Source organism: Hoplias malabaricus, chromosome 17, assembly GCF_029633855.1.
Source record: "Hoplias malabaricus isolate fHopMal1 chromosome 17, fHopMal1.hap1, whole genome shotgun sequence".
Lineage (NCBI taxonomy): Eukaryota > Metazoa > Chordata > Actinopteri > Characiformes > Erythrinidae > Hoplias > Hoplias malabaricus.
The window spans coordinates 24153973-24180832 of record NC_089816.1 but is presented as its reverse complement, the minus strand read 5'-3'; the positions used below and the strand labels follow the sequence as shown (position 1 = coordinate 24180832).

General features: G+C 38.8%; 1 protein-coding gene across 4 annotated transcripts in view; it reads right to left on the bottom strand.

The window, feature by feature from the left end:
- Positions 1 to 26860, bottom strand: part of gria2b (glutamate receptor, ionotropic, AMPA 2b) — a 43624-nt gene that overhangs the window by 9589 nt on the left and 7175 nt on the right. For all 4 annotated transcript variants that reach the window (XM_066648438.1, XM_066648439.1, XM_066648440.1 and 1 more), the window contains exons 3-12: positions 18007 to 18246; positions 8764 to 8960; positions 7267 to 7320; positions 6811 to 6969; positions 6386 to 6553; positions 5787 to 5891; positions 5110 to 5217; positions 4720 to 4926; positions 2999 to 3366; positions 1400 to 1598 (exon numbers count right to left, since the gene is read on the bottom strand). In XM_066648438.1, the coding sequence (XP_066504535.1) occupies positions 1400 to 1598; positions 2999 to 3366; positions 4720 to 4926; positions 5110 to 5217; positions 5787 to 5891; positions 6386 to 6553; positions 6811 to 6969; positions 7267 to 7320; positions 8764 to 8960; positions 18007 to 18246 (1805 nt within the window). The remainder of the gene's footprint in view (positions 1 to 1399; positions 1599 to 2998; positions 3367 to 4719; positions 4927 to 5109; positions 5218 to 5786; positions 5892 to 6385; positions 6554 to 6810; positions 6970 to 7266; positions 7321 to 8763; positions 8961 to 18006; positions 18247 to 26860) is intronic.

Genomic DNA, 26860 nt, shown 5'->3' with positions numbered 1-26860 from the left:
CTATTTCACTGTAATTGTAGTCTGCAATCAGTAGACATTGTGCCACTTATTTATATTAATACACAGAGAATGAACAGTTAATGAGTCCTTTAAGAAATATCAGAACTAACTAAAGTTGCTCTCATAATCAATTACATTCTCTACCATTGTTGAAATGATATAATTAAAAAATAAATAATTATAAAATAAAATCTCTTATGAAAGCTTTAGAAACTAGGGATAAGGCAGATAATATTTTCCTGTGCTTTAAATACAGAATATTCCTTCTTCCTTTGTAAAAAGGCAAACAGTTTATATCTATTATCTTCTTGTAGAATTTAGAAGGGCAAACCCTGACTAAGCAATCATCATGCCCCACTAACCTACTAATTGTTTTCCAAACCTCAGTAGCAGCAGGGCTAACAAATGCAAATACTAGGGTCTGAATGACTCAGTGTAAACGAGTCTCACTTTTTGATTTTCTCCTAAATATGTGGCTCCTTTGATTTTTTTCCATAGAGAGACGCTGTCCAATGTAAAACATGTATCTCCAACATAGTAATTTCATAAGAGAAAAAATCCTTCTTTATTTTCAGGGGAATTCAATAAAAATAAATAAATAAATAAATAAATAAATAAATAAATAATAATGATTAAAAAAGATATTATAAGTAATTCTGGAGCATTTCTATTGGCTCATTCATCATGAAATTTTCACACAATGTGAAGGACAGCTACTCTGTACAAATGATGTAAGAAACTAATCATCAACCAAAATGGAGATATATGTTATTCCTTGGAGAGCAACAAAATGCTTCACACAATTTTAGAATGCCCCAGTAATTAACAACAGCTCAGGCCTGCCACCACAACAGACAGTTGCACAGTAAGAAAAATAAGAATATAAGAAGAATCAGTTAAGAATAGGGACTCTCTATATCAACATTGTCTGTAAAAGAGCCCAGATTTGAAGAAGTAACCAGCCTTGATGAGCTTTAATCAAACAGCTACAGCAGCTAAATCATGACAAATACAGACGATATGTATACACCTATACCAAGGTACCGAATGCAGAATATCTTTCCTAAAACAGACTGAAAATCTAATTTTTTGGGTTCTTAAAAATAAAACTGAATGGGGCCCTTGGGCCTGGGAATTCAGCTTCAGAAAATAGGTCACTCTTACTAAGGTAAGAGAGTTAACATAAGTTTAACATCCATTTTTAGGGTTCAAAATAAGATATATTTAAACTATATATGATAAATCCAACATCCAGTTCAGACCAATCAAATAAATACAAATACATACATATACACACACAAACAAACAATAAAGTAGATTTGTTAAATAATTATTTTATATCAAAGGGACTAACTCCTGATTCAGACATGACTATTTATTAAAGGAAACCCTTTCTCACCCTGAAGAACTCTTTAGTCGAGCCAGAGTCTAGCGTCCCGTAAGCGATCTCTGTTTGTTTGGCAAGATCCTCAGCGCTCTCAATGGGGGACACCATCCGCTCTACGGTCAGGAACGCAGCCAGGTTCGCCGTATATGATGATATTATAATCAGGGTGAAAAACCACCAAACTCCACCCACTATGCGCCCAGAGAGTGACCTTAACAGAGAGGTCAAATGGTCAGTACTATGTTCCCGAAAACTGGACAGAGTGTATCAGATCAAATACACAATATGGAATGTTCAGATATGACAAAAACCAATATAAATAATAATAAAAAAAGGTAACAAGTAAAGAATGCAACACGACATAAACTTTTTAGGATCTGGTGAAATATCATGAATTCTTTAATATTTGCATTCTTAATTTGTAGCGTTTTAGCTCAAAGGATGAACTAAAGGATGAAAAATAACCTTGCGTCTCTAAGTAAACTCTGTATAAAATGTTCCTTAAGAAAGCCTTTCTGTTGTAATAGGTGCTGAAAAGAAAGGATGTTGTCAAGTGCAACACTGAGTTTTGCTTTGCATGCAGGATGAGGCTTTTAACTGAATTAAATAATAATGAAACTTATAAATGTACAATGGCTCTAACTTTTCCATTATAAGAGAGTAGCTTAATCATGTAACTTCTGTTTGTTTGGGGAAAGAAAAACTCTCAATAAGGATTTTTTTTTCTGACCACTGACCACTGTAAAACTGGAGAGCTTGCAAATCCATTACCAGTTACTGCAGTAGGGAAGAGTTTAATTTTTCATTCCCTTAATTTAAAATTCACATTTTTTACATTTAAAATTAACAAGTTTAAATAATGTTACACCACAATTATTATTCTTTTAATGTGCTGTAATCACTACCCAGCATTTTTATAATAATAATAATAATAATAATAATAATAATAATATGCTCCTTATGATATATATAAGCAACACAGCCTAGATATAATTCTTATGTGTGAAAAGTTTGAAAAAATGAACACATGATTAGAAATGTACTCCACAATTCAATGTTCATTCATTCATTCATTATCTGTAAGCCCTTATCCAATTCAGGGTCGCGGTGGGTCCAGAGCCTACCTGGAATCATTGGGCGCAAGGCGGGAATACACCCTGGAGGGGGCGCCAGTCCTTCACAGGGCAACACACACAGTCACACACTCACACCTACGGACACTTTGGAGTCCCCAATCCACCTACCAACGTGTGTTTTTTTTGGACTGTGGGAGGAAACCGGAGCACCCGGAGGAAACCCACGCGGACAAGGGGAGAACACACCAACTCCTCACAGACAGTCACCTGGACCGGGAATCGAACCCACAACCTCCAGGTCCCTGGAGCTGTGTGACTGCGACACTACCTGCTGTGCTACTGTGCCGCCCACAATTCAATGTTATTTTATTAAATAAAAAAAGAAATGTTCTTAGACTTAAATGTGTTTAAGGAGTCACATTACACCGGTCACAGACAATGAATGAATGGATGGATGGATGGATGGATGGGTGGATAGATAGTGCACTCACTAAGACAAGACAGATATATAATAAAAGCTAATGAAGAACCAAACCTGGGTGAAATATCACATCCTTGTCTCATGAAGGCTCCGAGGGAAAACCACAGACTGTTAAATATCCCAAATTCATTGGTCGACTCATTGGTCTGGATCTGGCCATCCTCATACTCCTCTGTGTGCCATTCATATGGGCTGAATCGGCTGACCAGGAAAAGGACAACACTCACTCCGATATAGGCAAACACTATACACATCCAGATCTCATAGGCCAAAGGGTCCAGGAAGGAAAACACACCCGGTTTGGACTTCTGTGGTTTCTTGATCATGATGGAAATGCCCAGGCTCATAAAAGGCTTGGAGAAGTCAATCACTTCCTCTCTGACCAAGGTGATGGTCAGTGGAGCCACAGCTATATCAGCTTTCTGAAATTAAGATGTGCAATAGAAAATTGCAAATATCTATTGTTTTATCTTTGTACAACACACACATAAAAGTTAATATTATTCATTATGTACCAGGTTTCCAGATTCATCTACCACTACCAAGGGCTATCTGGACTCCAATTCCCATAATCCATCATATCATAGACTCACATATCCTAGTCACATGTCCTCCCTTCATCCGATCACTGAATACATACACCTGTGTGTCATTACCTCCCCTGTATATAAACTCCTCAGGTTGGCAGGTTCACTGTGAAGTATAAGTGTGTGTGGCACTTGCTTGCTTGGTGTGTGAGGTCTAGTGTGTATTTTGATCTTCCATTGTTGTTTTTGTTAGTTCTTTTTTCCCTTTTGCCCTTCTGGCTCTTCTTTAACTTTCTGCTTTCTCAGTGTTTTGTTTTTTTGTTTGCTTTTTTCCTTGTTCCTTGACTGATTTTGTCTCACACATGTTCTTCTTCCTGGTTTTGATCTTTCCTGTTCCTGTTTTAGACTTTCCTGTTAACATTAAACATTTCTCTCTGTTTTATATCCATGAGTGTCTGCTCTGTCGCAGCAATATTACATTATTTAACTTTGTAATTAATTATATAATTTATACACCACTGTGCAAAAATCAGTGTCAATATTTAATTGACTTATTTTCCAGTTAAACAGCTATCATTTATTTATTTATTTATTCATTTATTCATTCATTCATTCATTCCCTATGTAACTGTTATGCCCTTATCAAGGTTGGGATGGATCCAGAACAAACTTGGAATCACTGGGTACATCCAGTACATAGCTCTGAGGAGGTCAGTTATAATTGATTCTAAGTTAAGCCAGTAATGAAATCTTAAAATTCATGAAGTATATTCCAGATAAGACCTCAAGAAAATAATCCAAAGATGTGCAGAATATGGAAGTCCTAAAAATGTGCAAGACCCAGTAGAGCCCAAAACTGTCACCAGTAGAGAATGCTGCCAGCATCTAATTTTGGAGGTGTGAAAAGCTATCCCTGCAGATTTCTGTGTTAAACTAAAAAACAAGTCTTGTCAAAAAAAGGACACTGAAATTAGGGCTAAAGACACACCAAATCCTCTTTGTATGTTTTCTGCTTTTTGTCTGGAAGTTAAATGAAGGGTAGCCTTTTGCATCTGAACAGTAGTGTGAAATAGTAGTATAGACAGAAACATTTATTAGAAACCTATGCAATAAACAAAGCACTGCTTTTGAATATGCTGAAAATATGTAAAATTAAGGAAATTTACCCACAACAGATTTGCTCCTTAGAACGCAGTAAAGATAAATGCAAACCACTGAATCTATGAATAGCATCCATTATTAACTCACCCCATAAACCAGCTCTCCCACCATTCCATTCCAGATTTTAGTCTCCGCATCCCTGGCACCATATTTTCCATCCCCCACTATTTTCAGACGGTATTTGAAGCCACAGTGCTTGGCGATTTCAGCGGCCAGATCAACACAGTAGCCCTCATATCTCTCATTATCCATAAACAGATCAGCGTTCTTCTTCAGCATCACATATGGTGCTTCCTGAAACAGAGTGTGGACTTCAGAGTGCAGACTTTTATGTTCCCTTTTTCACACTGAAAGCATTTGTGGATGAATAGATCCAGGAAGTAAAAATCCTCTCCAGCATTTGGTTCCAACAGTTTTTTTTTTCAGCACTGAAGGTAAAATTAAAAATATGCTATAATCCCCTTTTAGGTTGCTCACCAGAATAGTGGTCACTATCACAGTCTTGTTCTCCAAACCCATCGTATCATTGGGGAAGAGGTCTGACTTTGTGACAGCCATCTTATCGACTTCGTTCCAGTATCCGATCTGCAGACAGGAAACAGATTTGTGATTAATGAGGATTTTACACTCTGAGCCAATATAAATATGTTTTCCTTTTCTGAGCCTACATTTTCAAATCAAATTTCATTTTGTCCTGTTGCTACATTCATTACATTTCTGTTTACAGACTGTATTGATTGAAGCTTTCTAAATTGTTATCATTGGCTTTTAGGCACCAGAAAAAACATTCAGAATAATTTTACTGGCAAAGTAAGATTTTATTATTATTATTATTTTTAATACAAGGAATTTGTCTTTGAATAGAATGAGATAAAAACGTAACACAATGTCCAGATTAAGAGCTGCATAATATGTATAAACTTGGAATTAAAGCAGGAAGACTTGGGGTTGGTTTCCCAAACAGAGATTGAGCATAGTCCTGGACTATGTCCTCCTTTCAATGGGAAATTACAATTCAAGTTCCCAGTCTAGGAAACCACCCCTAGTTCCTTATGTTTAGACCTAAAATAACTAATCAAAACAAAACAAAAAAGCCTCATAAATCTAATATTGCTTGTATTAATGGAGGCTGTGATGCTGAGTCTCACTCTCACCTTAACTGCACCATTGTTTTTCAGTTCCATGACATGGACAGTGTAATTGACTCTTCTTCCATACTGATCAAACTGAATATTGCCGGTCAGACCCTCAACACGGACCTGTACACACATCGAGTGTTAACATCAGAGCCTAAATAATGCAGCATCTAAAACCTAGCTATACACTGACCACAGATTTTAACATTTCAGTAAGTGGTAAAATATAAGGATTTTCATGAAAATACAGGAAGCTGTGGCCTGATGGTTAGTGAACTGGGCTTGTGATTTGGAAGTTTGCCGGTTAGATCCCCAGAGCCGGCAGGTCATGAATGAAGTGACTTTGAGCAAGGCACATAACCCCCAACTACTCCCTAGGAGCCGTGGCTAGGGCTGCCCCCCACTCCGGGCACTTGTACTCACTGCCCCAGTGTTCACTAGTGTGTGTGTGTGTGTGTGTATAAATGTGTGTTTTACTGCACGGATTGGGGTAAATGCAGAAAACAAACTCTGTGTGCAAGCACAGTGGCCAATAAAGTGATTATACTTCTAACTCTTAAAACATTTAGTGTGTGTTAGTATTGGTTAATGTGTGTTAATGTGTGTTAGCCTTTTACCTGCTTCAGGGCCCGTTCGATCTCCACTCCCTGAGCCCAGGGCACAGCTGGGTTAGCCAGACAATCACCATTATTAGCTCTGCGGGAAATATCAATGCGCTGTTTGTGAAGGTACCGGAAAGCCTCAGTCATCACCTGCACCGCATCATAGGTCAATGCTGAAGTGTACTGGACATGAACAAAAAAAAAAAAAAAATGGGATTAGTGACCATTTGCTTTATGGTTTCAATGATTTAATGATCTTATATATAACATCTACTGAAAGAACATTTTACACATATCTCTCATTCATTCATATCTGAAAGATTACATTTTCAATCTTATTATGAAAGCAATTACAGACTTGAAGTAATTAAAAGCAACACAACTGATATAAAAGTAATCACATGAATCGTTCTGCAGTAAGTGTGTTAAACATCTCTAACCCGTATCTTGCTATCAGCTCCGGGGTATTCTTTTTCCTCCAGAGCCTCCCAGCGCTGGTCAAATTTAGCAACCAAAGGGTCTTCAAAATCAACTATCTGGAACCCTGAGACATTGGCTCCTCCATACTGAATTTTGGACAGATCTCCATCGACAAAGCCCTGAAAAATATAAGAGATTGATGGAAGAAATGGGATGAGCCTCAGAGTTGTCTTGCATAACACCTGTCCTCTTTCTAATCAAGATGCTGCAGAGAAAGCCTCTGAAATGCTGTGTTGAGTGTTTTTTGTTTGTTTGTTTTGTTTGTTTTTTTTACAGATCATTATATATTAGCTTGCTTTTGTTTTGATATGAATAGAATACTAACAAATACAATATATCCTCACTATCAGACAAAACCCTCTTATTACCTAAATTTTACATTTGTGTTTGTGTGTTAAACATAACATAGAACTTACCAGGTTTGCGATGATGTAGTGATAGCCCTTCACATGCCTCCCCGTAGTTATGATCTGCCAAGTGAAGTTCCAGAGATTAAATATTGGACAAAATATTATATGAAAAAAAAATGAATTATTTCAGGCGTTGTGAATTATTAAACACGTGTTTGACATTTATGGATGGAACTAAAGATCCATCTTTGGTAGTCATATTGTATAGCCCCCACATTCCAGGAAAACATTCTTCTATACATTTTAAATATTATATAGAAGTATTAGTATCAAATTAAGCTGAAAGTGTTTGAACAATCTTGAACAAAACAAATGTTTTATATATATATATATATATATATATATAAATTTATTTATTTATTCATTTTTTGCTTGAGATTAGATATGTCAGTAAAAATTTAAATACTATCAGGAAGTACTGTATTTTCATCAAGAATGTACAGGGTGGGCCATTTATAGGGATACACTTTAATAAAATGGGAATGGTTGGTGATATTAACTTCCTGTTTGTGGCACATTAGTATATGGAAGGGGGAAAACTTTTCAAGATGGGCGGTGACCATGGTGGCCATTTTAAAGTCGGCCATTTTGGATCAAAATTTTTTTTCAATGGGAAGAGTGTCATGTGACACATCAAACTTATTGGGAATTTCACAAGAAAATTCCATTGATGAAGAATGGCCCCGCGATCTTTGTACCCCATATACCACACCATACCATCAAGATGTGCAGCACCTGAAATTATCGATACTGGAAGCCTGTGCTAGCATTTCTCCTGCGGTGTTGCTATCAGTGTGTGAAGAGCGGGAGAAGAGGGTTGCATTGACAGTTCAACACAATGGGCAGCACTTTGAGCACATTTTATAAGTGGTCAGAAACTTGTAAATAACTCATGAAAAAATAAAGTTATGTTAAAACCAAGCACACCATTGTTTTTCTCGTGAAATTCCCAATGAGTTTGACGTGTCACATGAGCCTCTTCCCTTTGAAAAAAAAACAAAAGTTGGATCCAAAATGGCAGACTTCAAGATGGCCGCCCTGGCCACCACCCATCTTGAAAATTCCCCCCCTCAAATATACTACTGTGCCAAATAACAGGAAGTTAATATCACCAACCATTCCCATTTTATTAAGGTGTATCCTTATAAATGGCCCACCCTGTAGAATACATTTTGAGTGTGTGCGTGTGTGTGTATATGATAGAGGAAGTTGGTGTTGGGATCTGCTGTATCGATTCTGGTGGTTGGTTAAACACACTTTTGCAAGGCTTAAACACAAATCAATGGCTTTTCCCTGACGGCCTTGAGTCTCAGAGTAAATATCCAGTTTCATGAAGAATTCCACCCCCGTTTTCACTGCTGTCCGTGAACTCCCACTCTAATGAGCCAGTGGTTTGGAATTCTAGTGAAGACTGAATCAGTTTCAGTGTAATCCAGTGTGTTTTACAATCTTTGTGCAAAGCAAAATAGCAGAATCTGTATTTGCAGAATCTGATGGGCTGACCTGCTCCATTATGTCTTTGACCTTGTCCTGCTCACAGTCCAAGATGACCCTCCTCTCCTTCTTGTTTTCCAGGTCCTGGAAGAGTGACCGGTAAGCTTCATCTTTCCTCTCGTCCTTCATGTTGCCCACATTTATTGCTGTCACCTGCCACTTTCTCTCTGCTGCTGTATCCAGCACAACCTGCAGGGTGGTCAGTCCTGACCAATTCAAACACAAACCAATCAGGACACATGTCATGCATGTTGTGGACTAGTTATCTGCCTTGAAACTTGATACTGGATCATCGCAACTGAAATTCTGATTGTTGATTTCATTTTGCTTATTAACACAAGTCTTTGCTTTACAGAGTTCTTTCTGGCTTTTGTTCTTCCTACAGCTCTCTGACTCATTTCAATGTTCTAGAGTTTATTCAACTACCTTAATTAAAATGGTTGTATACAACATTATACTATATAATTATGCACAATTATGTTTTTTTGTTTGTTTTGTTTTGTTTTTTATAACAAGGTACAGTACCCATCAAAAGTTTGGACATGTCTTCTCATGAGTCATTGGTGGAATAGAGCTGTTCACTCTGTAGAACCGTGTACCAGCCCCTACCTCTACACAACCCAAGTTATGGTCTCAGACACATTAAGAAGACGAGCAGTTCTACAAATTAACTCTTGACGAGGCCACAGCTGTTCACTGAAAAATGTTCCAGGTGAGAACCTCATGAAGCTGACTGAGAGAACGCAGAGAATGTGCAAATCTGTCAAAGCAAAAGGTGGCTACTTTGAAGAATCTAGAGTATAAAACATATTCTGGTTTGTTTAACACTGTTTTGGTTACTACAAAATTCCATATGTGTTTCATCATAGTTTTAATGTCTTACACATTCATTTACAATGTAGAAAATAATAAAAAACAAAGAAAATTAGATGCTGTCCAAACTTTTGACTGGTGCTGTATATTCACAACATGTGGAAAATGGCCCAAAACAAAGGAAACCTTCAAATGTCCAAACATTTCACTGTATATACAAAAGAGTGATTCGGGAAGTGTGGAAATTGGACAATAGCAAACACATGATCGAATGCCTGGTGTTTCTGATTGTGTGTGTGTGTGTGTTTGTGTGCGCGCGTGTGTGTTTTTATTTGGTCAAAATACATTTTGTAATGCCAGAAAATGCTTATAAATGATTTAGAGGCACTTTGGGTGTTACATAGTTAAAATGACAGACAAAAAGCTAACAGGACAGAAAATATGACAAAGAGCAGCAGACATATAACCCAAGAGTTCACTACAACAAGACCAAATCAGTGTAGCATTCAACATTCATTCATTCATTATCTGTTTAATTGATTTCAGGGTCGCGGTGGGTCCAGAGCCTACCTGGAATCATTGGGCGCAAGACAGGGAATACACCCTGGAGGGGGCGCCAGTCCTTCACAGGGCAACACAGACACACACACACATTCACTCACACCTACGGACACTTTGGAGTCACCAATCCACTTACTAACGTGTGTTTTTGGACTGTGGGAGGAAACCAGAGCACCCGGAGGAAACCCACGCAGACACAGGGAGAACACACCAACTCCTCACAGACAGTCACCCGGAGCGGGAATCGAACCCACAACCTCCAGGTTCCTGGAGCTGTGTGACTGCGACACTACCTGGCATTCAACATGTAATAATGAAAATAAAATAACACATATCTAGCAAAGTTACACAGCAGATATCTAGCTAGTTTTGAACATGCAGATCCTACACAACAACATGGCTGAGGTTACATCTCCCAATGGTCAGAGAAACAATGAAATTCAATACTTTTTAATTGTGTAAAATACATATGCCTCTTCCTATGTATGTGTGTGTGTGCGCGTGTGTCTATGTTTAGAAAAAACTAGATAAATATAATAGCATCATCTTGTTTACTACCCAAGTACCCTTTGGCAGATGAGTGCTAAATGTGTGTTTTATTTGCCTTTTATAAGGACGCTCACATTTCTTCCTGAAGTACAGCATTAAAATCTTGTTAGTGAGGGCCATTAGCTCTAGAACACATATACTGATTGATTTGGGTGAGGGGGATGAGACAGTATCATTCCATTCATTCTCATTTCAGAAAATTCCAAAATTTTATTTAAAAAATGCCCACTGCATCAGTGAGAGCAGACGCCCAGAACGACTGACACAGTAACTCCAGCTTCATAAAGCTAGGCTGTGCTTAGCTAACAATTAAAGTTCAGTTATTTTCAGATTTTGTGCCCTTCTAAACATATACATTTTCACACGGTGAGTTTGCAGGCAGTTTTTTTGTTGTAATATTTCTATTTTGCATTATTATTATAGTTCTTTGTAATTTTCAGGAACTGGAGATGGGACTAACTGCTCCAGTTTAGTTTGTATGTTTTAATTATTTACTTATTTAATTTAATCAATTTATTTATTTAAAAAAGGTGCATTCATATAGTGCACCTGAAGCTGCCTTATTTTTGATAACTGCAGCTGGTTACTTATAGCTTAGCAGCTTAGAGTTTAGCAACACAACTACGGACACACACTCCTGACTCAGCAAATGAATATATTTGTATGATCCCAGCCTGCAAATGCAGTAAAAAAAACCTTTAGTCAGGTAGAATGCCTTTTCAAAAATAAGAAAGGCAGCAAAGTAATTGCGAGTAACATCTGCGTCTGCATCAGCCAAGTTGTGTGTACAATGTGTGTGATTTGGAATTAAATGGACAAGAGATTGAAGCTAAAAAAATAAATGCCTATAAGATGCCTGGAACATTTAGATGTTTAGAGAGAATTAATGGTGAAAATCCCCCTATTTAAATTGCAAATTGTTAATGAGTGAAAATAAGAATTGCTCATTAATATTAAACTGGTTTATTGCTTTTAATGCAAAATGAGCAAGAAAATTGAGCACACTGCATCTCTCCTCATTTCCATGAAGTAAAGATGCATTAATTGTTACTTTCTGATATTTTATGTCGCCTGGATAACGTTCTGCAGTAATTATTTCTTGTAAACATTTCAATTGCAAACTTTTTTCTGTGTTAAACAAGCAATAGACAACAAAAATATATTTATAAAAGAAATGCTACTTTATCTCAACAGCGCATTGTCAATTCCTAGATGTTAAAGCCAGTGTCAAACAGCATTTCTGTATTTGGTGACCTTTAATCTCAGATTATATTCCAGTCCACTGCTTCTGAATGATTATTCACCTTTAGACTGGACATCCAAGATGTACTCAGTGACTGAGACATGCTTTTATATGGTATTGTATGAGAGAGAGAGAGAGAGAGAGAGAGAGAGAGAGTGAAAGATAGCAAGACAGAGAATAATATGAAGAGTGACAAAGAGATAGAACACGAAGAGAAAGCGTGTGAAAGCAGCTATTATCCTAAACGCTGGAGAATAAGCCCAGGACAGACATTGGGAAAGTCGTGAGCCCTTCGTTACATCCCATTTTTCACTTTCTATTTGTATTGATTTTTCACTTTATACCAATGGGAGTTATTCTTCTGCGCGCATTAATGAGCTCCAGTTCCTGTCTGTCTCTGTGTTCTCCTGCTGCCGTCTTTATGCTCATTGATCCATTACTTTATATAATCTCATTGTCTATTTAAACCAGAGCAGCTGAGCTTTAGCGCCTCATCTAAAGTGTGAGGCTGAATTAATTAGTCACCCCAATTACTCAGAGGTCAGGGATTAGTATCCGAGCAAGTCTATGTTCCTCCTCCTTGTTTCTGATTACAGAAGATGCTCTTCTGGACCTAAGAATCTTCTGAGAGCTGAGTAACAAAGATAAAAAGGCAACAGTGAGATGCAGCAAAATGACTGCCTGCCTTCCCACCCTGACACAGCAGGTTTTCATTCAAGAAAAGAGCAGAGAACAATCCAGCCTGGCTTTAATTGCAATTAGAGGCCTGCTGTAACACTTGTAAGAGGATTACTTCCTCAGGGCCCAGAGGACAGCATCACAGTTCAAGTCTGATTTCCCTCAAAACAAAAGAGGTGCATTTCCATTTCTTCAGCCTGCAGCATGTGAGGTATAGAGCCTCAAACATCTGTCAGCCATACCAATAAGATGACCTCTGGGTTTCTGCAGACACTCTCAATGGAATCAGAGTCACGGCAAACTTGTTAGCCCCTTTCATCCAGTTCAGAGCAGGTATGATTTGGGTGATGGGTCATTTTCAGCGCTGCAGTGACACTGACATGGTGGTGGTGTGTTAGTGTGTTTTGTGATGGCACCAGCGGATCTGCCACAGCAGGGTCCCCTCAGTATCACTGACCAATACAAAATGTGCAGCGACAGATAATCTGCTGTCTCTCACTTTACGTTTACAAGGTGGATGAAAATGGCAGCATTAGGGTTAAATTGTTAAATTGGACAGCTATCAAATAAGTGTCACTGAGGTGCTGAGAATGATTCACCATTCATATAGTATAGTAATAGCCTGATGGATGGCGAACTGTACCCAGCCAAACTGCAAACAAGTGACCTTTTATTAAATGCCCTAAAAAGTGCAAACAAACAAGCAAGGGAGCAGGTGGTATTGGGGCTTGGTGTATGATGATGACCAGCACAGTCCTTATCCACCATCACACAAGCACCACTACGGTGTAAACACGGGGACCTGTGGTGCACGCTGGGCAAAAGTTTGAGGCACCTGATAAAATTAGATTTAAAAAGCTTTTTTTTAATCCAAGGATTAAAAAAAGAACAAATAAATGAGTAAATAATTATAGAATAAAACAATTAAGCAGTAATAGTGTGTGTGTGAAAGTGATGGTTTAACCATTTCCAAATCTCTCCTCCTGGCAGCCCAGTTTTATTTGAGGTTATCATCCAGTATCTTGTTTACCTCTAGTTAATAAATACATCATTATGTTAAATCAAGTATAATGATGATTTAACAAATCTATATAATCAAGAAGAACCTGGAAACAAACTTTGTTCTATACACAAACACCACATCTTTACTCACAACACGTGCTTTTAAAGGGGAAAAGACAAAACTATATATATATATATATAGTTGTACTGATATATAATGTTCTACAAGTAACATATATTTATACAATTAATTATACAATTAAAATTTTAATAATAATACATTTATGAGCCTAAGACTTTGCACATCACTGTATGTATCATTAAGAAAAACACTGCAGGAGGAAGAGCATTTTCTCACAAAGCTCCTCAACTCTGGAATAGCCTCCGGTTACTGTTCGGGGCTCAGACACACTCTCAATCTTTAAATCTAGATTAAAAACCTACCTTTTGTGACGACTTTTTGTTGTGAAAAGCGCTATATCAATAAAATTTGATTGATTGATTGTTTTCTGACTTTTGTGCCAAATGAGCATATTTAATGTATTTAAGTGTACAATTCAGTCCTCTGTGTACAAACACAGAAGTATTTCCAAAAAGCCAGGGAGTGTTTATAATGACTGTTTGAAATCATTAGCTTACTGGCAGCCCTTACATTAGCCACTCATTCTTAGCCTAATTAAACAAGTTTCATTACAACATACATTTACAAGAGCTGGACAAATTCCCAACGCATGCTCACGCTACTAAATAGACCAGCATGTGTAAAGATTCTCTCTCTCTCTCTCTCTCTCTCTCTCTCTCTCTCTCTCATTTAGCAGAGAAAGTGGCACTATTGAATAGTAGGAGGAGAGAGGTGTCTAGAGAATCTGATAATTATTCTCATCTCACTAAGGGTGTGTTCAAAACATTGTCACAGTAATATATCAAGAATAAATTCTTTAAACCCACTTACTAGGTTATGAGGTATTGATTAGGATAAGTCAGAACATTAAACAAGTACATTGAACATGTCATGTAGGGTGGCCATATATCCTCGTTTTCCCAGACATATCACCGTTTTTGGATGTGAAAAATGTTTCCAGCTGGGATTTCAAAATTGTGTAAAATGTCCAGGATTTCATATTGATTTCACGTCAGGGTTTGCTTCTGCAGTCGGCACACTTTCAAGGCAGGATTTTACAGCTTTAAACAGGTCTGTTTAAGTCTTACATTCTGACCTGCACTACTGGTCTACATCTAGCTGGATCTACATCAGCCTTTGGTTACACTGCTTCCCAAACACAGCCAACTGACCACAGCCTAAACACAAATGAAAATAAACACTAATAATCAGCTTGACTTTACTTTACTTTTTTACATTTACTTTTAAATCTTGGCATGAAAATAATAATATTTTGCTTTTTTTAATTATGCATGTTTACATTCATTAGTATAGTTCTATGACTTTAGAGCTATATACGTAATCCTGTCTTCCTGTCCTCACACACTGCCCCAATCCTACAACTTACATCTACTTAAATAAGCCTAACCACAGCAGACAGTGTCTCTAGTGTCCCACAATATGAAATTATTATTTTTTATTTGCAATTTGGTCTAAAGGAAAAATCATTTAAAGACACTGCAGCCAACTAAAAGCTTATCCATCATCATTTATCAGCATCATTTAGTGAATTTTAAAGTATTTAATAAAGCTAACTGGCCTCAAACTTGCAGTGTTCCAGCTGAATGACATTTAATTTGTTTTGGTTTGTAATAGAGCTGAGTTTAAATATAAAATCTGAATTTGTTTGGTTATCTAATTTTAGTTCGCAAATCAGTAAAACTATGCATTCACAATTTTTCTTTATTTTTAATATGTCTAAAATGCTAATGGTTCAGTTTCCCCCACTGTCCAAAAACACATGTTGATAAGTTAATTGGCTATGCATGTGTCAAGACCAGACAGAGCTGACACTTGTGGATCACAGGTAGAGTTTATTAACACGATTCCAAAAGAGTAGCAAGGTTCAAACACAGGGAGCAAACAGTACCTCAGAGATGTAGCGATAGGCGTAGTCAAAAATCAGGCAGAGTCCAAATGCCGGAGAATACAAACAAAGGGAGGAGACAAAAGACGTAAACCGAAATAACAAACAAGGAGTAGGCAAAAGGAAACCTTAAACAGGTTTCAGGAGAACACTTTGTACGCTGGGACAAACCACAGCAACACTCGGCAGTGAACAATACAGGAAATGGAGTATATATAGGAATACAAACAGGTGTGTATGACTAGAATTCTGGTGAGTGAGATCGGTGTAGAGTCATGTGACTGTCTGGTGCATTCTGGGAAATGGAGTCCTGGGATGTAGACGTGACAGCATGAGTGTCTATAGGTGTGAGAGTGTGATGCCCTGCTATGGGCCCATTGTCTAAAGTGTGTCCTTGCCTTGTGCCTAATGATACTGGGTAGGCTACAGCTCCACCCAGACACAGCTCAGCGGGAAATAGTTACAGAAAATGAAGAATGAATGAATGAATGAATTAATTCATTCATTCATTAATAGATTTAAATTCATTCATTCATTGTCTGTAACCACTTATCCAGTTCAGTCCGAATCCTACACGGAATCACTGGGCGCAATGCAGCAACACACGCTGGAGGGGGCGCCAGTCCTTCACAGGTCAACACACACACACACACACATTCACTCACACACTCACACCTATGGACACTTTTGAGTCGCCAATCCATCTACCAATGTGTGTTTTTGGACTGTAGGAGGAAACCAGAGCACCAGGAGGAAACCCACGTGGACACAGGGAGAACACACCAAACTCCTCACAGCTGCCCAGAGTGGGACCTGGACCTATGCGACTGCAACACCACCTGCTGCAACACCGTGCCACCCTGAGTAGTATTTATGTTTCTAAAAAAGGTTTACACAGAGTATTAGAACCCTGAACCTTTTGGACCTCAAGCTTTTTTAACACAGCTTTGCTTTGTCTCTACATTCCTCTTCACTTGAATCATTATTCCATTAAATGTTTTCTCAAGTGTGCTTTTAGTTTTCTCTACCCACTTCTGCTGATGTATTACAACACACAGTGTGAAGTGAGATACTGATCATGGGTGAAAACTCCAGTGTCACCTCTTATAAATGCTTATGTAGGACTAAATCCTACAGGTTTTTTTTTTCCAGAGCATCAACAATTTGTTGTCTTGAACCATTTAGCACTCAAGCCCTCGCAGTGAGTAAACACTTGCTATAGAGATAGAGAGAGAGATAGAAGAGAAAGAAAGAGGTAAGGGCTGTGGAAGAAGACAGAAACGGACACACAATGGCTAGTGTGTGGAGCATACACAAATAAGAACATCTAAAAAAAACAGCCCAAAAACAGCGCACAGCAAATTGTCACAGAATCTAGTTCTCTGTCAGTTCCACTTCAGCCGTTAATATTGAGCTCCCCCACCCCCACACTTGAATTCATTTATTCATTGTCTGTAACCGCTTATCCAGTTCAGGGTCATGGTGGGTCCGGAGGCTACCCGGAATCATCGGGCGCAAGGCAGTAACACACACCCTGGAGGGGGCACCAGTCCTTCACAGGGTGACACACACACACACACACACACACACACATGCACATTCACTCACACACGCACACCTACGGACACCCACACGAACATAGGGAGAACACACCAAACTCCTCACAGAACCCACAACCTCCTTGAGCATGAACTAGATCATTTGTTTATTGTAGTCAAGGCATTTATCTGAATTCATTCTCTAGCTAAAACAATTTACATATTAGCCCCACTGTGAGTGATGCACCAGAAGCTCAACTCAACTCTTCAGACCAATTGCACCATTCTTCTCTTTCAAGTGGAGACACTTGAATAAAGTCCAATCTTCACCCTGCCTGTCTTTCTCCAGCAGTTTCTGTCTAGTCCACATTTCAGGAATAAATACAGGGTGAGTCAAAAGTCACATGACACACACTAATTTCATAAACATAAGGGAAAATCACATATCTGAGTACCCCATCAAGTAATGGACGAGGGGGCCTATCTTTATGCTATGTCTAGCACATGGACTCCATATTGGATCAAGAGCAAGTGATTCCAATGGGAAAATGGTCATGTAGCACATTAGAGAAGACCTGAATTGTCTCACAATTCAATTGTCGCAATCAGATTTGTAATATCTCTTGTGGTTACTCTTAAAATAAAAAATATATAATTAATTACCAAAAATTATTTTGCAATTGTTTAAATATTATTCAGATAATAGGTTACTTTCATCAGTGTCTATCACTATGTAAAACAGGCTATACACTGACTTTATTGTTGGATGCACTGTGATATTTTCTCAACAATAGCATGCACATGCATTCAAAACAGCCTTCCGCAAAGCAGAGGGTCTTACCTCGGTCGCTGTCATACAGGTAGGCAAATTTGTCCCACTTGTAGTACTCAATAAGACTGAGCAGTGGCCCTTTAATGTCAGGTCTCATCTGGAGGATGAACTGCTGGGTGCCATCCAGTGGAAAGCTGGGCGTGATAAAGGAAACATGCAGCGTTCCACAGAAGGATGTTATCGTATTCACCGACTTCTTATCGTAGAATCCAAAAATGGCATAAACTCCTCTGGAGAACTGCGAACAAACTGAAGGAACAGAGGGAATTAGAATTAGCGTGACATCAAACATCACTGGACATATGCAACATTCGCTGCTAATGGAGCCATTGATACTGAATATATCAATTAATGTTGTATACATTAATCGCATCCATCAAATCACTAAAAGGACTTAAGGGATTTCAGTTTTCCACTATTTTCCTGGGATTCAAGAATGGAAAAAAGGAATAAATTATGGTTTAATAATTTAATATCAGCCTATTGTTTAAATATATTCATTTTAGTCATGAAAAGAACTCAGATTTTATTTTTGCGCTGTGCTTTTTTTCAGGACAGTGCTATTAGGATTAGCCCAGCAGGTAAGTCACATGTTAAATATGTGTCATATGGATTAGTCAGATTTTTGCTGAACATATCCTAAAGTGAGCAGATTTTATTACAACAGCCTGCTTTATTTCAGCTACATGTTCTATGTAGAGCACGTTTTGCCACTAATGTGATCTCTCCCACAGCCCACACACATTAAAAGAAATGTAATTAAATAAAAAATATAATAATAATAATAATAATAAAATACAAATTTAAAAAATCACATTTGGCCTCTCTACACACACTGATGAAATTATGTTTGTGGAAAAGACAGGGGAAACATTCATTCATTATCTGTAACCCTTATCCAATTCAGGGTCGCTGTGGGTCCAGAGCCTACCTGGAATCATTGGGCGCAAGGCGGGAATACACCCTGGAGGGGGCGCCAGTCCTTCACAGGGCAACACAGACACACACACACACTCACACCTACGGACACTTTTGAGTCGCCAATCCACCTACCAACATGTGTTTTTGGACTGTGGGAGGAAACCGGAGCACCCGGAGGAAACCCACGCAGACACAGGGAGAACACACCAACCCCAGGAATCAAACCCACAACCTCCAGGCCCCTGGAGCTGTGTGACTGCGACAATTCTATTTGCCGTAATGACTTTGGACCATTTTTGAAATCATGGTTGTTTTCAAATGCAACCAGCACCTGGTTAACACTTCAGTCTGACAGTAACACATCAGTGGTAAGAGGATAAGCTAAAAGCGCTGACTGCCTGAGTTTTTGCAAAGGGCTTCCATACACCGTAAGCTGAAAAAATGGTTCAGATCATTAATTCAAATTGTTTTACAAAATGTATGAGAAAAAATATGCATTATGATTATTCACAATGTAGATATAACACATTAGAAAGTTATCATCAAAAACATAAGGATATGAGAAGCGTGACAGAGGGTTAATACCAGGTGGTAAACACACGATTTGAAAAGTGTTGAGGCTAAATATATTCAAAGGATTAGCACCAAGCATTTAGAAAGAGGTGTGCCCAATCTTTCAGACCCGATGGTGTGTGGTTTTATACTCTGTCTGAGGTGCAGCAGGGAAGAGTGAGGACAGCTGGATTGTATTGATCGAGTGTGGGTGTGAACACATGTATTGACAAGTTGTGAGAAAAAAGACCACGGAAAGATGAGTTGAGATAAATCTGATGAATAACTTCCTCTTCATCTTTCACACACACACACACACACACACACACACACACACACACAGACTCATTTGTATTTGTTCCGTCACAGGCTGAGAACCCTGCTGCTGCAGAAGCTGTAGAACCTGAGTGTGGATCAGTGAAGCGTGAACTGGGAGAGAATACCTGAGGAGTGATCCAGCCTGGATGTCTATTACACTACAAAGAGCTCTTGCATAACTCTTGCTCATATCCCCGGCCTTTAACTAGTACAATACCGGCACTCGTGACCTCATTTCAAACCCCAACCATGACCTTAATCATCTACGACAGTCAGGAAAGACCTGCACAACTCAGAAGGATACATCCCTTCTACTGTGGCTTTGAAAGCACATGATAACTGCACCAGGTCATGACCTCAGTGTTTATTCTCTCCACTGTCATTTCCAGGCTTCCATTTCTCATCAATAAACCTGGGAACCTGAAGTAAACCATTAACCCTACATTTGTTAATCTTAGGGAAGCCTCCCACTGGGCTGAACTGTGATATCCCTCCTTCAAAAACGAATTAGATTCCCATTGATGAGACTAAACACTCTCTCTCTGACACAAGAGATTACACATGCAAAATATAAGTTTATTAAACCGTGCGGGACATTTGTGGATTTGGAAATGCATGGGAAACCCAGGTCAAACCTTAATATGATCAAATTGAATCCAGCTGCTTATATAATGTATAGGGGTTGGTTAATACAGTACAGCCACTGGGCCTGTCAGTTTGTTGTGAATGCACTCAAAGATCTTTGCCAATCTGAGCCCATTCTGTACCTCATATTAATGAAACTCGGTTTATTTTGGAGTTTTTCAGTGTTGTGCCATTTACAGTTGCCATCATTTTACAAATCACATGCTATAAATCAATGAAAGAATGAGCTTTAATGAGCTCAAACATTTATTATGTTTGTATGACTCAGGCAACTGAGCATGAAAGAACATGGAGAAGTTCAGAGAGTCAGTCTTTCCACCGCAGCCCAAATATGTCTCGCTGCAAAGTTTAATTAAGAGAGAAACGCTTTGCCCTGCCCTGAGACAGAGAGAAGGACAAGAGGATGGAGCTAAGAGAGAAAGCTATTAGAGACCTTTTCACATATGACTGCTTTCCAATGACAGAGGGTCATTAGCATGCTGAAAGGGGAGTGAGGAATGGCGCGCGTGGCTAAATTACTTCATGTTGTTGATAGCTAGTGCTTTGTTGAGAGTTTTTTTTCTTCCTCCCTAGACTACAACAAAGTCCTCTCAGCATGTGGAAATAAAACACATTATCACTTGAAGTACTTTCATCCACCTGGAGGCTCTACTTTCTTGTTTTAAAAAAAAATTGCATTCGTCTATTAGCATAGCAATAATCTTGAAAAAGGATATTGATTGGATTTATTAATGCAAGCACTGTAGGCATATTTCAAACAATGGGTCAGTCAAACCAAATCTAACACACTTAGGATCCTATTAAGACAATGACTTTAAATGCTGTAACCCAGGGCCCTACTCAGTGCCAGCAGCCCTGAAAGATATGCAAAAAATATGTTAGCGGATGTTTGTCCTTTTTAGGTTTCCATTACTCTATTCTAATCTTCTTTTATTATCATTTCCAACCTTCATACAATCATAGATACACCTAGATACCGAGATTTAGCATGTGCTCATTGTAATCAGGAGGACTTTACACTAGAATCTACCGCAGATTCTCCAGTCCTTCAATCAATCAGTGGGAACAGAATTATATCTGATAACGCATAGCTAGGCTAGTGCTATTACCACTGTAATTACACCACAGGGTGTAATGTAACCATGGTGTAATAGAAACTGGTTTAGTCCACTGACCCATAAATCAATGCTGTAGTTTTACTTCACTTGCCTTTTTATACTGTCTGAATGCTGACATTAGCAATAAAATGCAGACTTTTACAGATTCAACTCAGCAAGAGTTCCTTCAAGGCCCCAGGATTTAAATTTGGCCTCAGTCATGGCCGGTGAAAGACTAGATCATCTGTATTGGTTTTAACTGCTAGGAGAGGTTGACTGGTCTGTAGGAAGTCATTATGGACCTTGACGATGGCTACACTGATGTACTATCTGCCCTTGTGTGATGATAGCTTGGTAACCTTGAAAGAGAGAGATGGGGTGGGAATTGGGGGGTGGGGGGTGGGTGGAGGGGGGGACTCCTGGAGTGGTATATTTAGCTGTCCTCATTAACTGGCCTTATTTTCCTTCATCTGACACATTCTGTTCTTCACTTCCCAAAACTTGTGATCAAGCACTTTGTAATTTAGAGCACATGCTGGGTTTGACTCATGTACAGATAAAAAGGTAGTACAAAGGTTTTATTCTCATACAAATAAAAGGTTGTTGTGAGCTGTATGTAGGTCTATTTTGCAGATTACACTAACAAACATATTTCATTATATTTGAATGTCTTTGTGTATGGGGGTTTTCTTCCTTAATTGTTAAAATCTGTAAATAAGGTATCTTGCTATTATTAATATATATATATATATATATATATATATATATATATATATATATATATATATATATATATATATATATATATATATAGTCAAACTGTCATATGCTAGATATGTATACACATGCATTGACTATAATGTAAAGCATTTGTTATTAGTAGTAGTATTAGCATGATTGTTATTAATTGCCAGTTAATAATACACAGTAAGAAGGTTCTAGACAAATGTCTAAATGTGGAGAAAACAGTTTGAATAATTCTGATTTAAATCATCAATTTGCAGATTGGGCATTAGATGTTTTTATGTATATACACTCATACACTGCTCAGCCTCCCTGTGTCTACACTCACTGTCCAGCTCCACTGACCACACAAGAGCACCCTGTAGTTCGACAAATACAGACTGTAATCTCTGCCGCTCTGCATACTTTGTTTGCCCCCTTTATAAGCAGATCTACAGCAATGTTACTGAAGGTTTTAATTATTGTGTCCACACACTGTCCACTCTAGTCCACTTTGTAGATGTAAAGTCAGAGACAGTAGCCCTTGTTTTGCTGCACAGTTTGTGTTGGTTCTGCTGGTCCTCCACTCCACCGCACACAGAACACTGTCTACTGGATAGCTTTGGTTAGTGGATTATTCTCAGTCCAGCAGTGACACTGAGAGCTTTAAAAACTCCAGCAGCTCCTGCTGTGTCTGATCCATTCATACCAGCACAACATGTGGTAACACACCACAATCATGTGAGTGCCACTGCAGAGCTAACAATGATCCAATACCAGAATCATACTGTGGTGGCCCTGGGGGTCCTGATCATTGAAGAACAGGGTGAGATGGGGAAAGCAAAGTATAGTATATTTAATTTGCCCTTCACCAGCAGAAGAGCACTAACAGAAACAGGTTAAATGAAAAGCCAAATAAAAGGATAGACAATGGTTTTATATTAATCTGGATCATTTGAATCCGGTGAATACATGATATTATATATTACCTGTATGTTTGTTCATATCAGTAGCATGAGTGAAAATAAATGTGTTCTGCCCCAGGCACAAAAACCCAGACCCCACCTGTGCTAAGCACCCGAGGTATGGGTAAAAGACTCAGGTATTTAAGGGTTAAATAAGGTGCTAATGTGCAGTGTGTTGAAAAGTGTGCAGTGGGAGATTGAAACGCTTCAGCAGATTCAACACACTGAGGCACAAGCTGCGCTCCCTCTCTGACTCTGACTCATCCTGCTGCACTCGCTGATAACACATCACACATTACAGCTTATTACTAACTCTCCCTCTCTCTCAATCCCACCCTCTCTCTTTCTCCCACTGCTTTTATCCCTCTCTCACCCTTTCTCCCTCCACTCCTTTTCTCTGTCCCTCTCCCTCCCCTTTTTTCTCTTGCCACTACTTTCTCTCTCCCACTCCCAATCTCTCTGTCCCTTTACTTTCTTATTACACCCATTTTTCCCCCCTCTCTCTCTCTCTCTCTCTCTCTCTCCCAATATCAATCAGTTTCCTTTCCTTTTCGGCAGAGTGACCACTAGGTGGTCTACAGAAAGTAACTCCACAGTTCTGCCCCTATGTTTTGTGCCCTCCAACCCCCTTCAGCAGCACTGTACATACCTCATACATCACACAGATTCAGACTGAACTGGGTCTTGCTTATCCGCCCTAATTTCTCACAACATGAAACAGGCCAAATCAGCCCATCTTCCATCTTCCACAAATCGCTGCGATTGCTTGGGAAAAGCTAGGAGGCAGAAATAGCTCATCTTTTCTCCTTGGCTATTGTTTTTGTCTGTGATGTTGTTTATTTATAATGCGCACCTGTGTCTTATTTCCGTTGACCTCCTTTTAGCTTTCGGAGGCACCGTCTTGTCTTTGCATTTGTTTACTCCAGTATTTATTTGTTTATACCAGCTAAGCACTTGCAGTTTGCATAATCAAACGTTCATTTGTTTGCACTAATTTTCATTGGCTCCACCTCCAGTGTGTTATAAATAAAAGTGTCAGCTTTTTAAATGTTTTTTTTGTTCACAATTAATTTTCTTATTACTAGTCTACACTGCATGGGCACCTGTTTATCCAACAAATCTTCTTAAAATGAATGGAGTAGCATCTTTATATCCTTCTATTCTCTTGGGAAGGATTCACCCAGTTGCTAGACCTCGTCTGTGAGGGTGTTATGTTGGATTAGGAACATTAGCGAGGTCAGGTCAGGATAGTTCTGGATCCCAAACTCATTCCAAACATAACTCATGTGCGACTACTCCAAGGTCTCCAATTTCAAGCCTGTTCTAAGAAATGAAGATCAGACCTGCATGCTTACAACCTTCACTTTTAAAATGCAGGGCACAGAAACTGGATTCTGAAAAGTCCCGTGATCCCGAGGGGATATTATACCATGCCTTTGGTTGGGTCACTTTCCAGCAGAACAAGGACAGCCTGATTAGCGAGTACACGCAATGCCTGTAAAAAAGTTTGGGGACTCCAGGCTACACGAAATTAAATCAACTAAGCACATATCAACACATGATATAAAATGTGTATCCATAGTATATTACATTTAATATAATTTTTATTTGGACCTCACCATGTTCACCGTTATACAGCAACTATAACTATTTATCATATTTGTTATATACCAATTTTTTATGGAAGTGTGAGTGTGTGTGTGTGTGTGTATGTGTGTGTGTGTGCATGAGAGAGAGAGAGAAAGAGAGAGAGGTATCCATGCTCTCCTGTGTCCCTGCAGGCAGTGGGGTTAAGTGGATTGAGCTGTTCTCCCTCAGTCGCTTCCTGCAGCTGCTTTATAAACACATACACACTCACACACACACACACACACACATACACACAGTCTCCCAAATCCCCTGCTTTAAGAAAACCTGCTTAACAGCTCACATCTGACTATCACTCTCTGCCCTGCTCCATACTGTGATTTCAGGAATGGTTCGGTTAAGAAACAGATTTACACTTTCCTCTCACTTGCGTTTACCCAAGACTTAACCAATCAATCACAACATGTCTGCGGTCCCATATCTGCTTCTTTAGTTTCTCACTGGAGCGTCGAGACTAACAATGCTATAAAACATCAGAACTCACAAGTCAACACAAATCCATCCAGGTCTTTAATATGGCTTTACAGACTTGCTGTGTTTCGACTAACGCTGATGTGAAATGAATTGAGTATAAACTCATCAGCAACTCCTTTTTACACTCACTGTCCATTCTCTCAGCTCCAGAGACCATACAGGAGGACTTTGTAGAACTACAGGGCCACCACAGAGCTGGTATGATTTGGGTGGTAAATCATACCCAGTGGTGCTGTGACAATGATGTGATGGTGGTGTATTTGGGTTGTATTTTGTGTTGTATGAGTATCACTCACTGTTCACTCATTGGTCCAACATGTAGATTTAAATTCAGAGACAGTAGCTCATCTTTTGCTGCAAAGTTTGTGTTTCTCATCCTCTAGTCTTTCATCAGTGGACTCAGGACACTGTTGGCTGGATATGTTTGGTTGGTGGACTGAGGGGACACTGAGACACTAAGGGATTTAAAAACTCCAGCAGCACTGCTGTGTCTGATCCACTCGTAAAAGCACAACACCCACTAACACACCACCACTAATTAAGTGCCTCACAAATCGCACCTGTGAGGGTAGAAACAGTGATATACATTTAATTGCACTTGGCTAAGTACCTTATGTTTTTACTCATACTTCAGTGGCAAATGTAATGTTAGGAGTCTTGCCCAAGGGCTCTTATTGGTGTAACTTCTTGAACATACTTAATTAGTAATCTGAACCCCAGTCTTCTCTGTACAAGGCTGAGACTTAATGCTTTACTCCCCTACAATTAAATACACAAATGTGGATGAAGTTCACCTGAACTCTGCTACATTCTACTTCGAAATGGATGAATGTTAATGCCGTATCCAAATTTCACCCTCTCTCTTTAAAGTAGCAAACAATTTTAAAGGTTCATTAGTAGCATGCGCTAACAAGCAGAGTCACACAGGCTAATCACCCCAAACTGGCAGCACACAGCCATTAACTCTGTAATTAATTCAAATTTTAGCATTGGATAGCAAAAACATGAGGGAAAAAAGCCTCTGGTGCTCTCTCATCCTTTTGGAAGTAAGAAGTAATTTTACAACCTTCTCAGATTTTATGGTCCTCCTGAATCAATAGCTAATTAAAATAAAGGACATTGTACTGTAATTGGAGGAAACATTGATTTGTCATTAATGTGGCCAATGCAGCAATTAGGCGCCTGTAAGATTGTAGGCTCACAGTGCACCACTGTCCAATATTTCATAGGTAGAAAAGCATTTAATGTAATTAAATGCAATGTATATAATGTTTAAAATATACACAAAGTAATAGTAGTAGTGGTTGTAGTTTGTAGAAAGGCTTTTTAATTATAAAATATTGTAAAATATCAGAAGAAGCATGAAATGCAAGGGGACACTCTACAGCAGTCATACATGTGATTTAGATCACCATGCCCAATGCCAAGGGCTGGCTAGAGGGCTATAAAATACCTGTATACAGCTTTGCCTGCAGTTTAGCCCTGGAATGATGAAGCATCGTTCAGTACATTTGGGATAAC